The 20,882-nt window shown below is 32.1% G+C and overlaps 4 protein-coding genes across 10 annotated transcripts; 3 read left to right on the forward strand and 1 right to left on the reverse strand.

The window, feature by feature from the left end:
- Positions 1-674: 674 nt before the first annotated feature.
- LOC105831665 (protein regulator of cytokinesis 1) lies at positions 675-3,759 on the forward strand. Its single transcript, XM_012671948.3, has 2 exons — positions 675-843; positions 921-3,759. Exon 2 carries the CDS (start codon positions 939-941, stop codon positions 2,871-2,873), a length of 1,935 nt encoding a protein of 644 aa, XP_012527402.1. The 5' UTR covers positions 675-843; positions 921-938; the 3' UTR covers positions 2,874-3,759.
- A 1,740-nt stretch (positions 3,760-5,499) lies between these two features.
- LOC118644110 (putative nuclease HARBI1) lies at positions 5,500-8,169 on the forward strand. Its single transcript, XM_036282454.1, has 3 exons — positions 5,500-5,848; positions 6,756-7,615; positions 7,851-8,169. The coding sequence occupies exons 2-3, from the start codon at positions 6,787-6,789 to the stop codon at positions 8,120-8,122; spliced, it is 1,101 nt and encodes a 366-aa protein (XP_036138347.1). The 5' UTR covers positions 5,500-5,848; positions 6,756-6,786; the 3' UTR covers positions 8,123-8,169.
- A 117-nt stretch (positions 8,170-8,286) lies between these two features.
- On the reverse strand, positions 8,287-11,713 carry LOC118644275. 6 transcript variants are annotated; one of them, XM_036282451.1, is made up of 8 exons: positions 11,467-11,704; positions 10,784-10,980; positions 10,513-10,720; positions 10,297-10,412; positions 10,063-10,227; positions 9,796-9,976; positions 9,312-9,336; positions 8,287-9,280 (listed from the first exon to the last, which is right to left on the reverse strand). In XM_036282451.1, the coding sequence occupies exons 1-7, from the start codon at positions 11,528-11,530 to the stop codon at positions 9,326-9,328; spliced, it is 942 nt and encodes a 313-aa protein (XP_036138344.1). In that variant the 5' UTR covers positions 11,531-11,704; the 3' UTR covers positions 8,287-9,280; positions 9,312-9,325. The 6 variants fall into 6 exon arrangements, with proteins under 6 accessions (XP_036138344.1, XP_036138342.1, XP_036138343.1 ...); XM_036282449.1 differs by having other exon boundaries at positions 9,312-9,343; XM_036282450.1 differs by having other exon boundaries at positions 8,287-9,336.
- Positions 11,714-11,900: 187 nt separating this feature from the next.
- On the forward strand, positions 11,901-20,393 carry LOC105838932 (dosage compensation regulator). Of its 2 annotated transcripts, XM_012684869.3 has the most exons (9): positions 11,901-12,159; positions 12,245-12,740; positions 13,466-13,512; positions 14,148-14,383; positions 15,251-16,916; positions 16,991-17,358; positions 17,440-17,709; positions 17,783-18,028; positions 19,381-20,393. In XM_012684869.3, the coding sequence occupies exons 1-9, from the start codon at positions 12,081-12,083 to the stop codon at positions 19,693-19,695; spliced, it is 3,723 nt and encodes a 1,240-aa protein (XP_012540323.1). In that variant the 5' UTR covers positions 11,901-12,080; the 3' UTR covers positions 19,696-20,393. The 2 variants fall into 2 exon arrangements, with proteins under 2 accessions (XP_012540323.1, XP_012540324.1); XM_012684870.3 differs by lacking the exons at positions 11,901-12,159; positions 12,245-12,740 and adding an exon at positions 12,815-13,075.
- Positions 20,394-20,882: the final 489 nt, after the last annotated feature.

A 20,882-nucleotide genomic window follows, 5' to 3' on the forward strand; every position in this document is an offset into this window, starting at 1 on the left:
TTAGCATTAAATTGATTTTTAAATAAATACGACAAATTTTTCAAGCGTATTGATTGGCTACCGAATAGAGAAAGTCTCAAGTCTCCAGAAATGTTCTAACTTACAGCCAATCAATAACATAAGAGCCGATTTCACCAACTCCGGTTACCTTAAGCGGTCGGTTATTCCATTGGAATTGACCAATCGCATTTGTTAATTTTGCTTAACGACAAATACGATTGGTCAATTTCAATGGAATAACCGGCCGGTTAAGATAACCGGAGTTGGTGAAATCGGTCTGTCATATATATATGACATTTGAAATATTTCAGGATTGATTGTTCCAACTCTTCTCGATAAACTTAATATGTTTATATATATTTAAGAAAAAAATCTTAGATCTTAAATAGATCTAAAAAAATATATACCGATTAGTAAACGCGTAATATCACTTTTGTATGCTTTGAATTGATCGGAGCCTGCCTCGGAGGAGCTCCGACTCCTAGGGTGCGTTCGGGGAGACGCTATTAGCGCTACCAGCATCAGTCCATCTTTATTACTCATTAAAAGTAGAACAAGGATAAACTGATGCTGATAACGCTAATAGCGTCTCCTCGAACGCACCCCTAGCTGCACTTTTGTATATATCTACACTCGTGAGGTACAATGTGGCTAGCAACGTTTTCTCGATGTATTTTGGAACGCGTCGATGCTGCGATAACGACGCCATCAAGCAAACACGCATATACAATATGAACCGTTTAAATTCAAAAGGGTAACGGCATGCGTGTATCCTATCGAGGTCGCGTCCTGATAAGAGTGGATGAATTTCTCTCGTGCAATAGACATTTTATACAAATCGAGGTATGTATATGATTACACACACGATGTAAAATAGCCACGCTATTAACTTGCATTTATTATTCCTTTTCTTCACGAAGAAAATTAAAAGCGCGTGAATGATGGCTAATCAACCGGAATGGAAACCTGTCGTACAACAAATGGTCGTGGAGATCGAACATTCATTCAGCCAGCTGCAGAAGACATGGGAAGGCATCGGGTGCACCAGCGACATGCGATCGACTTATTACGACCAAGCGCACACTCACATAAAGGAGCTGTTAGATGACATGGTGGCTGAAGCGCAGTCAAAGGAGCAAGTGTTGATAAATACCATAGAGGATCTGTTGAAGCAAACGTCGTTGCTATACGCGGAACTGCATTTGAACGAAACACCGAAAACGTACGAGCAGATTCCTCTGTGCAAGGTCGAGCAGATGCTGCAGATGGATTTGCAGAATTTGGAGCACATAAAGAAGGAGCGTATAATGATTTTGAAGGAGCTGTTGACGAAGGAGCACGACATCTGCAAGAGACTCGGTTGCAAGGCACTGGGTATCACTGTGAATGTTTTGCCCACCGAGGAAGATCTCGAAGGTTTCAAGCTCTATCTGCAAAAGCAAGAGATTGAGAAACTACGTTTGGACAGCATTTTCATGGACATGCGTCGTTCCATTATCAAGATGATGAATGACATGGGAATCTCTCCATCGCCGTCCTCTTTTGAGGAACTGGTTTGCAATAATCCCGAAGAGTTTGTGCTGAGTACAAGCAACATGATGAAATTGAGAGAGTTCAGAGACGAGCTGAACATGCAAGTGGAAGATGCAAGGTGTTGCGTCGAGAAATTGAAAGAGGACCTGACAGCACTGTGGAAGTATCTCGATGAGCCAGACGACGTTCGCGAGGCTTTCTTTCAGAAGTATCCTGGTTACAGCGCCAGCACTGTTAGCGCCTTGGATGCCGAGATAAAGCGTTGCAAGGAGAAAAGGAAGAAGAACATTGCGGTTCATGTCGAGAAGCTAAGAAACGAGTTGCGAGAGTTATGGGACAAATGCAAGTTCTGTGACAAGGAGAGGAACACGTTCGCACCGTTCTACTCCAATACGTTCACGGAGGACTTGTTGACGTTGCACGAATTGGAACTGGAACGACTAAACAAGTTTTATAACGAAAATAGAACGATATTCGAGCTTCTGAAGCAACGTGAGAATCTGATACTGAAAATAAAGGATCTGGTTATGCGAGCGAACAATCCCGATCGTTATCACAATCGCGGAGGTGGATTGCTAACAGAGGAGAGAGAACGCAAGGGGGTGCAGAAGAAATTTTACGAGGTGGAAAGGGAATTGAGGCAGTTGATCAACGAGTACGAGACCAGACACGATCGTGTGTTTACCATCGATGGTAAAAATTGGGAAGAAGTTCTGGCGGACACTCTGGAGGATATCAGCCGCGAAAAGGAGAAGATGAGGAGAGAGGCGAAGAGCTCGATCAAGAAGTCTCCTCTAAACAGCTCCAAGCGGACGCCGGGTATGGCGCACTTGAGCATCCACAGGGGTCCGACGCTGGGACTGTCGAAGCGTAAATTGTTCACCCCGTCTCCCAACTCGTCGATAAAACGTCGAAATAAAAACGGTGATAAGATCAAGCCAACCGTGGCCGCGTCCAAGATCAGGAGGAGCGGAAAAATGCCGAAGATCGGGCACAAGTCGCGCAGATCTTCTAACGGCGAGCGGAAGAAAAGGGAATCGCTATCATCCAGCATCACTGACACAACGTACAATCAATTTCAGGGACATATGACGGATAGGGAAGAGTTGCAGAGCTCGATGTTACCAGAGCAAATTCTGAAAAGCGCAACCAACAAGATCAACATTAACAAGACACCGGTACGAACGCCGATAAAACCGTTGCGAAAACACCTTTCCACGACAACAGCAACAACACCGGTCACCTGTGGCTCCACGCGTAGAACACCGCATAGTCCCAGTCCTAGAGTCATTAACACCAAAAAAATGACGACGGCTCCTAACTTCAATTACTTATTTTAAATTAGAATGGCATAATTTTTTTAAATTAATATGTGACAATAAATTTTCTCGTCTGCGAGAATAATCTGAAAAATGTAATTTTAACGGAATCTTTTTACAATCGTGCCGAAAATTTATCTCTCGAATTTCAAATTTTATACGTACGGATAGTACAAATGAGAATCGATATTACGTCGTTGCTTGGTGATATTGGAATGCAAAAATCTATTAAATTGCTTCCGACGTAGCAAAATACACAGTCGAGATTAGTTTAAGTTGGAAAAAAAAAAATATATATATTGTTAGATAAGAAAAGCACATCACTTATAATATTTTCCTTTCATTGAATAGCAGGTCTATTCTGTAACTCTTAACGATAGTTTCTTATTGTTATAATGTCGCGACTTTTGTATGTAACTCATTATAATTATAATATGGAACATTATGATACTGATTTTCGACACGTGTAACGACAACTCGATACCGACTGTGCGATTCTGTAACTCGGAACAGTGTTGACGTTACAAAACGTGGTAACAAAACATCATTATTTAATTTTTTATATATTTTGTATTTTTTATAATAATAGCGAAACATAAGTTTGTTAAAAGTTACAGAAATCTGCAGAAAACGTAATTCAACGCAATTTTTATTAGCAGCTAAAATATATTTAGTAGATTAAATGTTTATTATTATTAACGCACATATATATAATTTATTAATAAGTTAGTGTACAAATATTTCTTCGTAAGTTTTAAAATATTTCTAAATAAAGTAATATCTTTGTAAACAACGAGAAAGACTTGCAAAGTCTCTTTATACGTTTTAATAACGTAACATTTTGATACTTTTTCAAATGTATGTACACTATATGAAATTTTATTTCTATAATATAATTATTCCGAGCTATATTAGATAATTACATTTCAAAAGAAGATTACCAGAAAAATATAAAAAATTTTGTGTCCTAATAAAATTTATTATAAATATTATTTTTGATTTTTGCTTTATTATTCAACAACAAGGAAATAAAGCAAAATTTCATAGAGAAAATGTATTTATGATAATAACAACAATAGGATGAATAATTTATACTAGTACAAAAGCTTTCCAATTAAAAATTTTTTTTTAATATAAAACTTTGGCAGTATATAGAAGTTATCCCAATATATGATAAATTATTACTTCTAATATAATAAACTTTTTTTACTACTCGAATTTACTCTGAAAGGATAAACTCAATCTGAAAATTTATCTCTCTCTCTCTCTCTCTCTCTCTCTTTTTTTTTTTTTTTTTTTTTTTTTTTTTTTTTTAATCAAAAGGAAAAAGATATTTCATAGAAAGAAATTTATATCTTTTAATTAGATTTATCGATTACAAAACTTATAAAAACACAATTGTTTAATAATAATTTTAAAAAAATTTTAAGAATTGATTTTTTTTTAACGTGAATTTGAGCTTCAAAAGAAGTAATTTATTATATATCAATATATTCTTTATATATATTATCAGTTTCGTAACTTAAGTTTTTGAATTAGGAATCTTCCGATCCCTTATAAATAAAATCTTATAAGTAAAATTAAAGAATAAAAAAATATCAAAATATCAAGGTTGAGTAATAGTTTTAAAAAATTAAGTTCAAATAATTGTGTGTGTGTTTATAAAAATTAATTGATTAACCCAGATAGCACAAAATATTTATAAAACATCTATAAAATATTTATAAGAAAGAAAAATATTTATGATAAATATTTTGTACATATTTTTACGTCCGAGTTTGTCAGGTATAAAAAAAATTATGATAAACATTTATGAAAATATTTAAAATAAATATTTATATCATTATTATTAAAGAATATATAAAATATTTTAAGTTAATATACCATAAATATTTTTCAGTACATTTTAAAAATATATTCTATATATTGTTGATAATAATTTTTGTATCATTTCTAAATGGTTTATGAAAAATAATTATATGATCTTTAAAAAATATTTTTTGAAAATAAATTTATAAAATATTTATAAATATTTATAAAAATATTTTGTGCTATCTGGGTAAGGCTTATGACCGAATTATCAGCAAAGTTAGCTAAACAATTGGAAAGAGAATAAAGAAAGAAAGCACGAAAAAACATTTCTGACATAAAGTTATATTTCTTTAGTGATTTTAATAATTTGTTTACGCAAATTTAATGTTTGCAATATTTTTCCAGGGATTACACCGGGGTTACACCGGAATATTGATATAAGAAAACTGAGATAAGTACTCTAAAATGTAAAATTGCTAAGATTTTTATTATAAATTTGCATTTATTGTCAAATATTTGAGTTCTTACAATTATTCGTCGTTATACTTCATTGGCCTGTTCTTTTTAGCTGCACTGCTGCACTGGTGCAATAAAGTTAGAATGAGAAAAAATATACTTGTCTTACTTTAACTTATTGCACCAGTGCAGCAGTGCAGCTAAAAAGAACAGGGGCCCGATTCTTGAAGTCGTTCGCAAGAGAAACGTATACGCAAATACTCGCTCTAACAGAAAGTTGTAAGTTTATTGGTTAATAGCCATACGATAGCCAATAAATTTCCAACTTTTCTGTAAGATCAGAATTTGCGAATACGTTTCTCTTGCGAATGAATTCAAGAATAGAGCCCCTGGTCTAGAGAAAACGAACACAGCGTTGGATTCTCAATACTACCAACTTAACCTTTTTTCCCAACACCAGCCATGGAACTATCTAACTTTATAGACATAGACAGGCGTAGACATGGAAAAGAGAAAGTGGAAGACAGGAAAGTCTTTGATTATAACAATTCGTACCACATAACGTTTTTTCTATACAGTTCGGAAATCTTCGTTTATAGAGAATTGTATTATACTAGCTTAAAATTTTAGCTAAAAACATTGGGTAACAAACAAAATTGTATAGTGATTTTTAAAAAGTTACTAAAGCTTCTCAAGCTAAATAATAAACGTTTTGTTATATTTATCATGTAAGTATACGTTTTACACATATATATATTTATTTATTTACACCTTACTCACAATATTCATAATTACAATAGATTAAGTGTGACAATGGCAATTAAGACTCAGATAACACAGAATATTTATCATAAATATTTAACAAATTTATTTTCAAAAAATATTTTTTAATGATTATATAATTATTTTTTTATAAACGATACAAATTTAGAAATAATACAAAAATTATTATCAACAATATATAGAATATATTTTTTTAATGTACTGAAAAATATTATTTATGGATGAACTTGAAATATTTTTTACATTCTTTGATAATAATGTATAAACATTTATTTTAAATATTTTCATAAATATTTATATGTTTTAATATAACTAATAAATATTTATTAGTTATATTTTATTTTATAAATTTAATGAAATACATATATCATAATTTTTTTATACCTGGCAAACTTGGACATAAAAATATGTACTAAATACTTATCATAAATATTTTTTCTTCTTATCAATATTTTATAAATATTTTATAAATATTTTGTGCTATCTGAGGATTTATCAGAAACAAAATAGAAAATTAGCATAAGTATTCTAATTTACTATTTTTCTCTAAACGTTCTTTCTCTAAATTAATAAATATTAAATAATAATCAACTGAAAAGGATTAAGCAATTAAAATAATCCTTTATTCGCCAGTGATTGTAAAAAAACACAATGTAATTATTACATTTGACCTGAATGTGTACCACATAATTTCTATGTATCCAAGCACTTGAGAAGGATCGAAACCAACGGTCGAAACGTTATATGTTATTTAATTAAATCAATTTGAGGCCAGCCAGGTCAAACGTAATAATTACATTGTGTGAAAAGCATTAATCTGAAAAAGTAAAAAAAAAATATTAATACTTTCAGAAAGAGAGAGAAAGAGTGAGAGGGGAGGGAGATGGATGCAATAATGAGAATATTATTAAGAGAAGAATTAGAAGAAGAAGAAAAAGAGAACTTACGATTAGAACGTATATTTTTAAGAGATAGAAACAATCCTTTTGATTTACCGAATTCAGAATTTAAACGCTTATTTCGATTATCCAAAGAATTAATGCAACAGTTAATAGAAGAATTGACACCACACATGGATGAAGGGCAAAGAGATACAAAAATTTCAATTCCGTTGCGAGTTTTTTCAATAGTACATTTTTTTGCTACTGGTCATTATCAACGAAGCGTAGGAAGTCATTTTAATATTGCAATTGCTCAACAAACGATGAGTAAATATCTTCCAGAAATATGTAATGCCATAGAAGCTATTGCACCACGATGGATTCAGTTTCCAATTAATGAAGAAAGAAAACAACATATAAAAGAGGAATTTATGCGTAAATTTGAATTTCCTGGAATTATTGGAATAATTGATGGCACACAAGTGCGCATTAGTGAGCCAGAAGAAGATGAACATATTTATTTCAATAGAAAAGGGTATCATGCTAAAAATGTGCAGATAATTTGCGATTCAGATCTTAATATCATTAACGTTAATGCAAATTTTGGTGGAGCAGCACACGATTCATTTATTTGGAATTCCTCAGCGATTAGAACTGTTTTAGAAGAAAATTATCGATTAGGTGACAGAAGAAGCTGGTTAATTGGAGATAGTGGATATCCGCTGGAACCATGGTTAATGACTCCAATACGTAATGCAAGACAAGATACACCTGAACGAAGATTTAATGACCATTTAATTATAGCACGCAATTGTATTGAACGATGTATAGGTATACATTTTTACTTTTATAATTAAACATAGACAATAAATTCTGTAATTATACATAGACAATAAATATATACACATACAGCGTGCGCACATACACATATACACACACGTATGTATAATATCACTGACGAGTACTACTAATAGTATTTCGTCGGTGATAATATATATATATATATATAATATATATATATGTATATACAAATATATTGATATTATAATAATATTATACATTTTAGGGGTACTTAAAACGCGTTTTAGATGCCTTTTGAATAAAGATCGCGTTTTAAAATATCATCCACAAAAAGCTGGAATGATTATTAATGCTTGCTGTGTTCTACATAATATGTGTATGAAAGCTAATATGCCTTTGGATGATGAACTAGAAATGGATGATGACAATAATGGATATATAGTAATGCCAATAGATCATAACATACCAAATATTGAAAATGTTTTAAATGCAGGTCGCAATCAACGTGCAAATATAATTAATCGATACTTTCGATAATGGAAATTGTACGATAATAATAAAAAAAATTATTTTTTAATATTCAATAAAATTATTTTATTTCAAATCATATAACAATATATAATGACATATAATATATATAATAAATAATACAAAAATAAAGAACGCAATACGATTACAGGTAAAAACTTAATGTCACACTTATGTTGCACTGAACATAATATTTTCAGCTTTTATTGAACAACGGAAAATCTCGTATTAAACAACACAGCAGTTTTGTACTTTCTACATAGATTATTAAACTACATAATACTGATTATAAATATTCTGTTTATAATATTTATAATATTGCATATATTAAAATATTACAGTAACATTGCACTTAAACTTAATAATTTTTTGCCTTATTTAATTTAACAATGTATACAAAAATGCTTTTGCAGAAAAAATATCGTAATACTGCAATTTTATATTCAGGGATAATATTAAAGGTGATCGCATTTACATTCTAATGTATGCTATAGAGTTTTTAAAATTAACTGTGCATTTCGAAATACGCTGATAATATTAACTGTGAAATAGTTGTTCAAATTATTTTTAATAATTTCTACAGCAAGACAATTTTACAATTAATATTATAATCCAACTATGTCGTTAGCGTACATTTTATTAATAGTGAGTAATGAAAAATTAAAATTTATACTTTTATATCTCTTTGGCTCTATGTATTAACTATTGCATTAATTCTTTGGAAGCGAAATAAATCTTTAAATTATAAATTCGGTAGATTAAATGGATTGTTTTCATCTCTTAAAAATATACGTTTTAATCTTTTTTTTTTTCTTATAATTTTAACATTGTCATTATTGCATTCATCTCTCTTTCTCTTTCTCTACAAATATTATTAATTCTTTTTTCACTTATATACTAAAAATTTGTAATATGTATCGTATAAAGGTGCCATTTCATAGGCGTCAGTTGACGCGCGTCAAGACGATTTGTGACGTCATGATAGTTTCTACGTCGACGTTGAAGAAGTTCGAATTTTCTAACTTCTATAGCGTCAAACCAGCGTCCAATCGTCGCACGCGATAGACAACGCAAGTTACAAAACTGACGCGTGAAAACGTTTACGCGTTAGAATTGGTCAGAATAGGTCAGAATATTAGCGTCAACTGACGCCCATAAAAAGGCACCCTTTAAGGTTGGCATATATAATAAGGCACCGTTAAAGGTATCCTTTCACGCTGACGCTTGACGCTCATTTTCAGCGTCAAAAGACACCATGTGACTAAAAATGACGAATGGGTATCTTTATTTTTAATCACGTGATGTCTTTTCACGCTAAAAATGAGTGTCAAGCGTCAGCGTGAAAAAGCACCTTAAAGATCAACGACATGTAACTTTAATCACAATGCAATAACTTTTAATATATACTTTCAATATAACTATATATATATATATAAAACAAATAAAATTATGAAATTATTCTGTCATATTGTAATTGTCATCAAGAAACTCAACAGATTCAAATTCGTTATCTGTTTTTTCATTTGTAATATAATAATTAACCAATTGATTGATATTAGATGCAATCTGTTCTAAGTGATAAGAAGCATTTTGAATATTTAGATTAATATTATTTAATATATCTGTTTGTTCTCGATGCATTGTGGTCAAAGTCACATATCGTTGGCTTTTATCAGATGACGTAATTATTCTTTTCTTATTTTGTAATGAAAAATTCTCCTTGTCTTCATTTACTGTTCGTTTGTTTGACGTTGATACAGAAGGTTTTTCTTTATCTCCATTTGCTGTTCCTTTCTTTAATAGCACTAATGGTGGAGGTTCTATTATTCCTGAAGATTTGGATGTTGATAGCACTGTTTGTATCTATCATATAGATCATTTATTAGATATTTACCATAGGTCATTAAATTAACTTTTTAAGTACTTGTAAGTAATCAGTAATTACTAACCGGACTACTAACAGTCTTCGCTTCTTGAAATATCTTCTTGTTTTTATTTTCAAAAATATTATATTGTGTCATTTCTTTTGTCGACGTTGAAGTCGATGCTGACTGTGTCATTTCTTTCGTCCCAGATTGCCATGCTATCGACTGCAAATTACATAAAAACACTTTCTATTTATATAATTTATTACACACTTTGTTACATTTTATTATCATTTTATTATCATTAATATTTCTCACCTCGGGTATAATCATTTCAGTGTTTGTACGAATAAAAGGTTGTACAGATGTGGATAATATTACTTTACTCGGAGTTGATGTTATAATTTTATTATTTGTAGATCGTTCTGTTGTGACTATAGTAAACAATAGATAATAAATGTGTAATAAACTATATGATAAAATTATAATATAAAACTACTAATACTATTTTAATACTGTTAATACTACTTTTACCTTTATTATTAATAGTTGTATTGGAGTCAACTATTCCTAATTCTTTGTTTAAATCTCCAGTTACAGCTTTCCACCCTAAGATGGCCATTAATTTTTCTTCCGTTTGGGTGAGTGGTATTGTTTTCATAGATCCACCACCTGTTGCAGTCATTTCCTGCCTTTGACGTCTTGCTTTTGCTTTTACTTTGGATTTCCAGCGTCCAATAGCCTGTAGCATAAAACTAAATTTTATTACAAATAATATTCAGATAATCTTATGTATAATATATACCTCTTTCCATTTCTGTATAGAACGTTGTCCATGTCCTAAACTGTTGAGGATTCCAATCATTTCTTCCCACAATTCTTTTATTTTAATATTATCTCCATCAAATCCTCCAAATTTGGATTTTAATAACATGGGATAATTTATAATTACGTCCCAATGTTCAGAAGTTGTTTTAAAATCTCTTTCAAACTCTTCGGTTGCTTTTAAAAAATAATTAAAATTTAATAACTATAGCGTATATATAATTTAAGTTTTGTATAAAATAATCCTGTAGAAAAAAATTATGCAACAATTACTACACAAAAATTGCATATTTTTGTACATAAATTTTTGCAGTTTTTACAGATTTTTGTACTGAAAGTTTTTACAGATTTTGTACAGAAAATTCTGCCAAATATTCTGCAGAAAAATTCTGAAGGCGTTGTACAAAACTGCAGAAATTCCTCACAAAAATACGCAATTTTTTGTGCAGTAATTTTTGCATAATTTTTTCCTACAAGGTAATAATATAATAATACATTATATTAATTGTTTTCTAACAATTTACAAACATAAAACATTGAAAAAATTTTATTTCTATAAAATAAACGACCAATAACATACACACACACACCTACACGCACGCACGCACCCACGCATGCACACACGCACATATATACATATAAATAATATAAAATAATACTTACCCATTATTTCTTTTAAAGTTATCCTTGTTACAGTTAGTGAAACGGTCAGGGCAGGGTATACCATTAGGTTAGAAAATAGATAAAGAAAGAGCTGTGAAAGTCTTTCTATTTTTACCACTTCGGGCGACAATCGAAACAGTCCGATGATGCACGATTTTGCTTAAGTAGTTACTTTCTGTATATAGACAGGAAATTTCTTTCTATTTCTCTGGTTACTTTTTTACATAGTACGGGTGCAGCTAAAGCTATTTTCTTCGAACGCAGGCGTAGTGAATAGCTGATCAGCCAATGATTAAACACATTCACTAGTTATTTACTATTTGATACGCATACCAAATAGTAAATAACTAGTGAATGTGTTTAATCATTGGCTGATCAGCTGAAATTCACTACTTGATACGCGTACCAAGTGCTCGGTGTAAACTAGAGCTAGGGCTATTCTATGGTCCTTTCTGCCGGCCATTAACGCCGTTGGAATGGAGGAGGTGTTGATGTAAGCGTAACACGCTTGGACACGTTTATTTTAATTGTTACTCGTTATTTCCTCACATATTAAAGGAACATAGTAAAGAAACATCGTTGACGCTTGAGAGTGACGAAAAACTTGAAAGAAAATGGGTGATATAAAGTCCTTCTTCCATCAATGGTGCGCGAAAAACGGAAAGGAACCACAATTTGATGTTAGACCAACAGGTAAATATATCTGTTCGTGCGAGTTACTTTTCGTGTTCAAGTTTGTCGGAATGGATTACATGACGATTTTTATGTCTTATATCAGGACCAAAGCACAGACAACGTTTTCTCTGCGAGCTGCGAATACCTGGGTCCGACTATGTCGGCGCGGGGAATTCGACCAACAAGAAGGACGCACAAGGAAACGCCGCGAGGGATTATGTTAACTACCTAGTGCGTACGAATATGGTCAATCCGAACGATGTGCCGAAGGATACACAGATACTCTCGGCGATGCCAGTGGACGGTATCAAACTCGAGGTCTCGACGCCAACTAGATCAGTGTTTCAAGGTGGCATGGGACCAAATGACATCGGCCAAGCATACAGGCCGTACAACGAGCGCGGCCAAAGTAATTACACGTACATGGACAGGCTGGCTGATCAAAAAAAAGTGGAAGATGCAGAGGATGTGGATGTGAACTCGGGGATTCATGGAAACTGGACGATAGAGAATGCCAAGTCCAAGCTACATCAGTTTATGCAAACTAACAAAATTAATGCCGATTACAAATATACTCCGGTTGGTCCGGATCACACGAGGTATGGGGTGCATTGCAAGTGGAGTTTTTCTAGAACATTGGATTGGCATTACAATGTACACAGTATATAGCTCAATTTATGTATTTACTATTTTGAACAATCGCTCGCCGATTGTCTCCTACCATTTGAGATTTAACAAGGCCATTTTGGAGTATATTGCTTGCTCACATCTAAAGTTGGTGGCAAGAGAGTTGTCAACTCTCTTGTGCACAAATGATGATGGCAAATTAAATCAAAACTTTTATTAAAATGATTTAATAATGGTTTTGGTGCAACTACGCAAAGAAACTTCTTTCAATGTACTCCAATGTGGTCATCTGTGACATCTTCAAATGGTAAGTCATTAATATTCATTGTAATTTATTAATTGAGGGAATAAGTGGAAAAAAGTTTACCTTTGAGATAAATGCTTATTGGGACAAATTATTTCATATGGCATTGCTTTGATAAGTTGAATTTTATCAGAAATTACTAAGAAACTATAGATTAATTTGCATTTATTTTTTAATGAACAAAATTAATAAAAAATTATTTTTTAATTTGTATCAACTTTTTTCAATTTGTAGTTGTTAATGTCTTACTCAATTGTTGAAAATATCCTTTTATGCTCTTCTTGTTCAAATTGTATTATTTAATGTGTGTATTTCTTTCACATTGTTCCCTTAATTGTTATATTAATGACATATATGTGTTAAAATATCTATATTAAACATTGTTTGTCACAGGAGTTTTATGGCAGAGATGACGCTTTATATCAAGCAACTTGGACGAAGTATGTTAATTTCTATTTATTTAAAGAGTTTTTTACTTTATTGCAAGTTTTTAGAAATTTTTGTAAGAAAGTACATAAATATTTTTATTCCAAAATTACTTTTTGTTGTTTATTTATTATTTGAAGATTAGTTTCCCGTTTTTTGTTAAAAAATATGAATAATAATTTATTAACATTAGATTTATCTGATCCTCTGCACGATGCATCAATAGTCATAGTTTTAGATCTTCCTGTAGATTAAAATTGAAGATTCAAATGTTATTTTAATCAGAACACTTGAGGCTTTTGTCAGAATTAGAATTGTCTCAATAATTTAAATTTTATATTTTTGAGGATACAAAAAATTGAGTACAATAACATTTTTTTAAACAACTGCCTTTTATTTATTTATTGAGCGAAAAATTTATAATGCAGTGACCAGAGATGAATCTCTTTGAAATATATTATTTCTATTTTTTATTTAAAAAATAGGAAATTAATCTTTTAACAATAATGAATCAAGAACAAAAAGTAATTTTAAAAAATCTCTATTTTATCTAAAAAATTTCTAAAGATCTAAAAAATCAATAAACTTCTTTGAATTGACTACATATCAAATAAATATAATAATTTTTTAATATTTTAATACACTTTAGGTATAACTGGCCGTGAAACTGGATCGAATAAACAAACAGCTTCAAAAAGCTGTGCCTTATCTATTGTTCGCCAATTGTATCATCTAGGTGTTATTGAGGCATTTAGTGGTACATTGAAAAAGAACAAGGATGCCGAACAGATGAAGGCATATCCAGTCAAAATTTCACCAGAACTGGAAAATCAGATTCATGACGTTTTAATAAGTTTGGAGATAAAACCAATTGATGTTAGACAGGTAGTTTTTTTTTCCTTTTTTATGTGTATAGACAGACGGATGTACAGATCAAATAGATGTATCCCATTACTTACGATTTGCAAATTTTCGAACATACAACTTAGCATGTTATTGGGCGCGTTTAGCAGAGCGGATCAATGAGTGCTCAATAATTCTTTACTATGATTTGTTTCTGTTTCTAAATCCAATGAAGAACTAAAGGTAAGAATCAATCATATTAGAGAATCACTGAACGCTCACTGATTCACTCCGTCTGCTGAACGCGCCCATTGATAAATAAAATTTGATTAAATTAGTACAAATAAACGAGTAGATTATGATAAAGCTGATTAAACACTCATCGTATATACATATAATATGAATTAAGTATTTAATTTTATAATATTAAATATTATATTGAGAGTTGTTAAAAAAAATCGGTTTTCAATCATTTATTGAAATTAAGTATGTGTTTAAATTAAATATTTTAATTTTATATAATACATATATTAAAAATTACATTCTAAAAAACAATTTTGTTTGTTATTTTTTAAATTAAAAGTCTAATTGTTTTTAATAATTATGCATAAATATTCTACTTTAGTTATGAAGTAATAATAATATACCTATAATTGAATTGAATGAATAAAATTTTCAAATCGAATTAACTCAAATTGTTAGAATATAACTTTTAAGGTACTTAATATTGTAATATTTAATTTGTATTTAAACCTGTAAAATAAAATTTCGACTAGTTTGTACATCTTTAGGCTGAAATCTCAGAACATAATTTATCGATATCTTATATGATATCAAGTTATGATATTGTAAATAAAGGGATACCAGTATCAAAATATTTAACTGTAATAAAAAATATTTAAAATACAGCAATCAGTTGGACTAAAGGAAGAAAATAGTGCACAAAACGAAAATAATACATCGACTATTGGCGTATCTTTATTGACGAATCAAGTTCTGGATGACTTTATATCTTCCGTACCACAACCTGCCGGTGTTGTAAGCTGGTCGCCGCCACAGCCAAATTGGAATCCATGGACCGGATGTAATATAGATGAAGGACCATTGGCAACAACGTCTCTGGATCAGTTGTCAGAAGATTTGATGAAGGAGCAGCGCGAAAAGCTGCAGCAGGATGCCAGTTTGCAGACGAGCACCAAGGAAAGATCGACTCTGCCCGTTTTTTCCAAAAAAAATGAGATCATGAACACAATTAATGAAAATCCAGTCGTTATTATACGCGGAAATACGGGATGTGGCAAAACCACACAGGTTTGTCAGTTTATTTTGGATGATTATATCGCGTCCGGCCAGGGTGCATATTGCAGTATAGTTGTCACTCAACCGAGACGGATTTCGGCCGTATCCGTGGCCGACCGAGTTGCCGCCGAGAGATGCGAAACTCTAGGACAGTCGGTCGGATATTCCGTGAGATTTGAGTCGTATTTGCCCAGGCCGTACGCCAGCATAATGTTTTGCACTGTGGGTGTACTCTTGAGAAAGCTGGAGGGCGGTCTCAGGGGTGTATCGCACGTGATCGTCGACGAAATTCACGAGCGAGACGTCAACTCAGACTTCATCATGGTGGTGCTCCGAGACATGATCCATCTCTATCCCGATCTCAGGATCATTCTCATGTCGGCTACAATCGACACAACGCTGTTCAGCGAATACTTCAACAAGTGTCCTGTGGTGGAGATACCCGGTAGATCGTATCCTGTCCAACAATATTTCTTGGAGGATTGTATACAGCTGACGAATTTTGTTCCACCTACAAATTCCGGGAAACGTAAAACTAAGGATTCGGAAGATTTACCAATACCGGATGGAGAGCCAGAGGAAAATCTGAATAAAGTTATTAGCAATAATTACTCTTTCGAAACAAAGAATGCTATGGCACAATTAACGGAGAAGGAGATAAGCTTCGAGTTAATAGAGGCGTTGCTTATGTACGTTAAAAAACAGGAGATTCCAGGTGCTGTGCTAATTTTTCTCCCTGGCTGGAACTTGATATTTGCGCTAATGAAACATTTTCAACAACATCCTATATTTGGCGGATCGAATTATATCATTATTCCGCTGCATTCGCAATTACCACGAGAAGATCAGCGCAAAGTCTTTGATCCTGTACCGCCATACGTAACGAAGATTATCTTGTCCACAAATATTGCAGAAACTTCAATAACAATTAATGATGTCGTCTACGTGATAGATTCTTGTAAGGCCAAAATGAAACTATTCACTTCCCACAATAATATGACCAATTATGCGACTGTTTGGGCCAGTAAAACGAATCTCGAACAGCGCAAAGGAAGAGCGGGTCGCGTTAGACCTGGCTTCTGTTTCCATCTTTGTTCAAAAGCTCGATTCAACAAGATGGATGAACACATGACACCGGAAATGTTCCGGACGCCTTTGCACGAGCTGGCGTTGAGCATCAAGTTATTAAGACTGGGCAATATTGGTCAATTTTTATCAAAGGCAATTGAGCCACCTCCAATCGATGCCGTAATTGAAGCAGAAGTTGTATTAAGAGGTATGTGCCTTTTATCTTTATCTTTTTTTCTTAAACTCAATTGGTTTATAAGATTTTTTATATCTGTTGTATAGAAATGAAGTGTTTGGATAAAAACGATGAATTAACGCCTCTCGGCAAGATCCTGGCGCGTTTACCCATAGAACCGCGGCTAGGAAAAATGATGATCCTAGGATGCATGTTCCGCGTAGGCGACGCGCTCTCAACAATGGCCGCAAATAGCACCACTTTTCCCGAGGTGTACAATATGGGCCCGGATATGAGAAGACTAACTGCTCAGCAAAAATGGTTCGCCGGCGCTAGATTCAGCGATCATGTCGCGATGTTCCACGCTTTTCAAGCGTGGGAAGAAGCGAGATCCAACGGCGAGTGGGCAGAACAATCATTCTGCGATTCGAAAAGTCTGAGTCTGCCAACTTTACGAATAACTTGGGAAGCTAAGGTCAGTGGAGTTGCAATGTCATTATTATACATATATCCTGTAAATTTACAATGGTAACTTTCTATTATTTTGTATGCGCAGAATCAACTGCAAGCGCTGCTGCAGAGCGCCGGTTTTCCCGAGGAGACTCTATGCCCGATTCCGTTGAATTATCAGGCGAGCGCGGATCCACGTCTTGACACCATTACTGCGTTGTTGTGTATGGGATTATACCCCAATGTATGCTACCACAAGGAGAAGCGAAAGGTTCTCACCACGGAATCGAAGGCCGCCCTAATTCACAAAACATCGGTGAATTGTAGCAATTACGAGCAGAACTTTCCATTCCCGTTTTTCGTGTTTGGTGAAAAGGTAATTTTTATTATCTGAACGTCCTGTCTTTCAGATTCTGCTAATGCTCCATCGCTCTATCTTGTTTTATTAGATCCGCACGAGAGCTGTATCTTGCAAGCAAATGACTATGGTGTCACCTATACATTTATTGCTGTTTGGATCACGGAAGGTGGAATATGTGGATGGCGTAATTAGACTGGACAACTGGATCAACTTGGATATGAATCCGCAACACGCAGCAGCTATAGTTGCTCTGCGACCCGCTCTGGAAAGTCTTGTGGTTCGGGCATCCAAGGATCCGGAAACAATTTTAGAGTTGAATCCAGTCGAAGAAAAGGTATATAAAATGGAATTTGGAATTCATATATTAAATTGGTGCAAAAGAATGTCGTTTTTTAAATTAAACTTTGTATTAAACAAAGAGATCTATAGTTGAAAGAATTTTTTGTTTAAATTTTAAATATTTTTAATTTATTTGATATAAGACTTTGCACCAATTTTTTATTATAAAAATAATAGTTTCGTTTTTTTGTAATATTCAACAAATGAGAATATTTTAAGGCTGTTTTGATTATACAATATCCAGTTAAAAATTATCGAAATTTAAGAACTGCAGGCTTCTTAGGTTTATTTCTCTCCTAATGACAAAAGATTTTGGTCGAATACCCAAATTTAGTTTAATTAAGGAACAAAACAATGAATAATTTGGTTTATGCTGGTTTGTACAGCATAAATAATTATATTTTACTCGTTTTTAGATATGAATTTTTCAAAATTTTTAAAGTTATTTAAATGCTCATAATACTTCAATTTAAAGACTTCGGCACACGATACGATTTTTCATGCTAGATCGCATATGAGGCATCTTAATACGTGTCCTGATTGGCTCGGATGATTATGTCACCAATCATAAGTCAATGAGGATATGTAGTAAGACGCCTCGTATGCGATCTAGCATGAAAAATCATATTATGTGCCGAAAGCTTAAATTGAGAACGGAGCATCTTTCTTAATTGCAGTTGCGAATTTATTTATGTATTAATAAAACGTAAACAAGAAATAAGTGTGAATTATTAGTATATTTTATGTTCCTACGGTTTCGAGCTCAATTCTAATAAATTTAATAATAGATAACATTATAAAAAAGCTTCTCTATTGTTACTGTCTATTATTTACGAGAACAATATATGTAAAAAATAATAATATATGGTTAAATATGTTATTAAGTGTAAATTTATACTGTTAACTAGAAATAAAATAATTTAGAAGATTTACTTATTAAAAAAAAAAGTTTACAAGTAATACACTGGAGTAAGAAACCCCTGACTAATTTCAGATGCACTGTCACACAACCAACGACAATTAACTGTTCTTGCTATGAGTTAGTAAAACTTTTAACTTGTTTAAAGGCGCTCATGATTTGTCTATTTATTAATTCTATCAATAATAGAGTTTGAAATTTTATTGGAATTTAGGAGACTGTAGGAGATAAAACTAGGATTAAAAGATTATTTTCAATTTGATATATACTGCAGGATAATACTGTTAACATATTTCTTTTTTTTTTTTTTCGTGTAGCTATATTACATTACTTTTTAAGATTTTTATAAAATAAATGCTTTTTTTAAATATTATACATAGATATTCTTAATAACACTGGTGAAAAAAATTGTGTTTCTTCCTCGTCAGGTATTGAACGTGATCAAGGCGTTATGCAGCATGAATGCTTGCCGTCACGAGTTGGAGCAAGTAACCGGCGGCGGTGGTTTCCAATCACGACCGCCGCCAAGGGGACACTCCACTTTCAATACCCCACCGAAAATGATGCGCGGAAACGGCGGTTACCGCGGTCCAATCTCGAATAATGAGTCTTATGGTGGGAACAGTGGTTTTAGTGGTAACCGTGGTGGATACAGAGGTGGCTACAATAATAGGGGGGGATACAGCAATCCGCGCGGTCGAGGAAATTGGAATGGCGGAGGTGGCGGATTTCGACGTTACTAAATTAATATTTTATTTAACTGTATCGCTATTAAACTTTATAGACTGTATGAAGCGTTCAAACATATAGATTTATGTCGAACATTATATTGATATTGCATCATAATATAACATCATAATAGGGTGATATTATATTAGAGCCGGGACTAAGATGTGGCGAATAAGGCATTTGCCTCAAGTAAAAAATGTAAAGAAGCGCAAAAATGGTAGTATAAATTAATATTTTAATTCACTCGCTGCTAACAGTTACGTATAATTATATGTTTTTATTAAATTAATATTAATATATTAGATATCTTTGACTAATATCTTTTACTATGTTTTATTTGTCAAAAGGGAATATTTTTTTATTACCAAACGACTTATTTTTTGCCTTTAACACCGAAATGTTTAGTCCTAGTTCTGCATAATATCAAAGTATGTAATGTATACTCATATAATTCAATTTACACGAAACATGTCAACTTTGTTTTCTTTTTCTTTAATGCTTAGATAATAAAAGAAAGCACCTTTCTTTATTTTCTCTTACTCTTATATAAGAAATCTTTTAAGTCATTTTGTTGTATACGATATGACAAATAAATTGCAATACGCTTATTGTACTAGCGTGTTGACTTACATGTAACAATTTTCGAACATTGAACTATAATATTTTTCACACTTTATAAGATTTCTTTAGAAATTAAAGGAATGAGAAATTATAAAATTTAGAAATCTAAGATTGATTTTCTTTTTTTACATAGGTAATTTTGTAACTTAAGAAAAAAGTTAAGAAATCAACATTTATGTGTTTTAAAAATAACTAGTTAAAAATTAAAAAAAATTGAATTAAGTTAAAAATTATTTTTTAACTTTATTATTTGTAATTCTTTAACTAGTCACTACCTAATTGCAGAATTTACATAAAAGTTTTTAGAAAAGATGTATATTTTCACATTTTTGCATAATTGTTCTGAAAAAATGTTATAATAAAATCCAATAAATAATGCGATACTATCAATACCTAGATAGTCACAATGGAGTTCTATTTCTCATATTTAAAAACTATTAGATAAAATGAGACATTATTATGATATTTTTCAATTATATGAATTTTAATGAAATAATAATAGTGATGTTTGGAAGGTGAGTCCTCAAAATAGGGTTTTCAAATAAGTATTTGACAATACAATATAATATTAATACTTATC

The sequence above is a fragment of the Monomorium pharaonis genome, chromosome 2 (genome assembly GCF_013373865.1).
Source record: "Monomorium pharaonis isolate MP-MQ-018 chromosome 2, ASM1337386v2, whole genome shotgun sequence".
NCBI classification, from domain to species: Eukaryota; Metazoa; Arthropoda; class Insecta; order Hymenoptera; family Formicidae; genus Monomorium; species Monomorium pharaonis.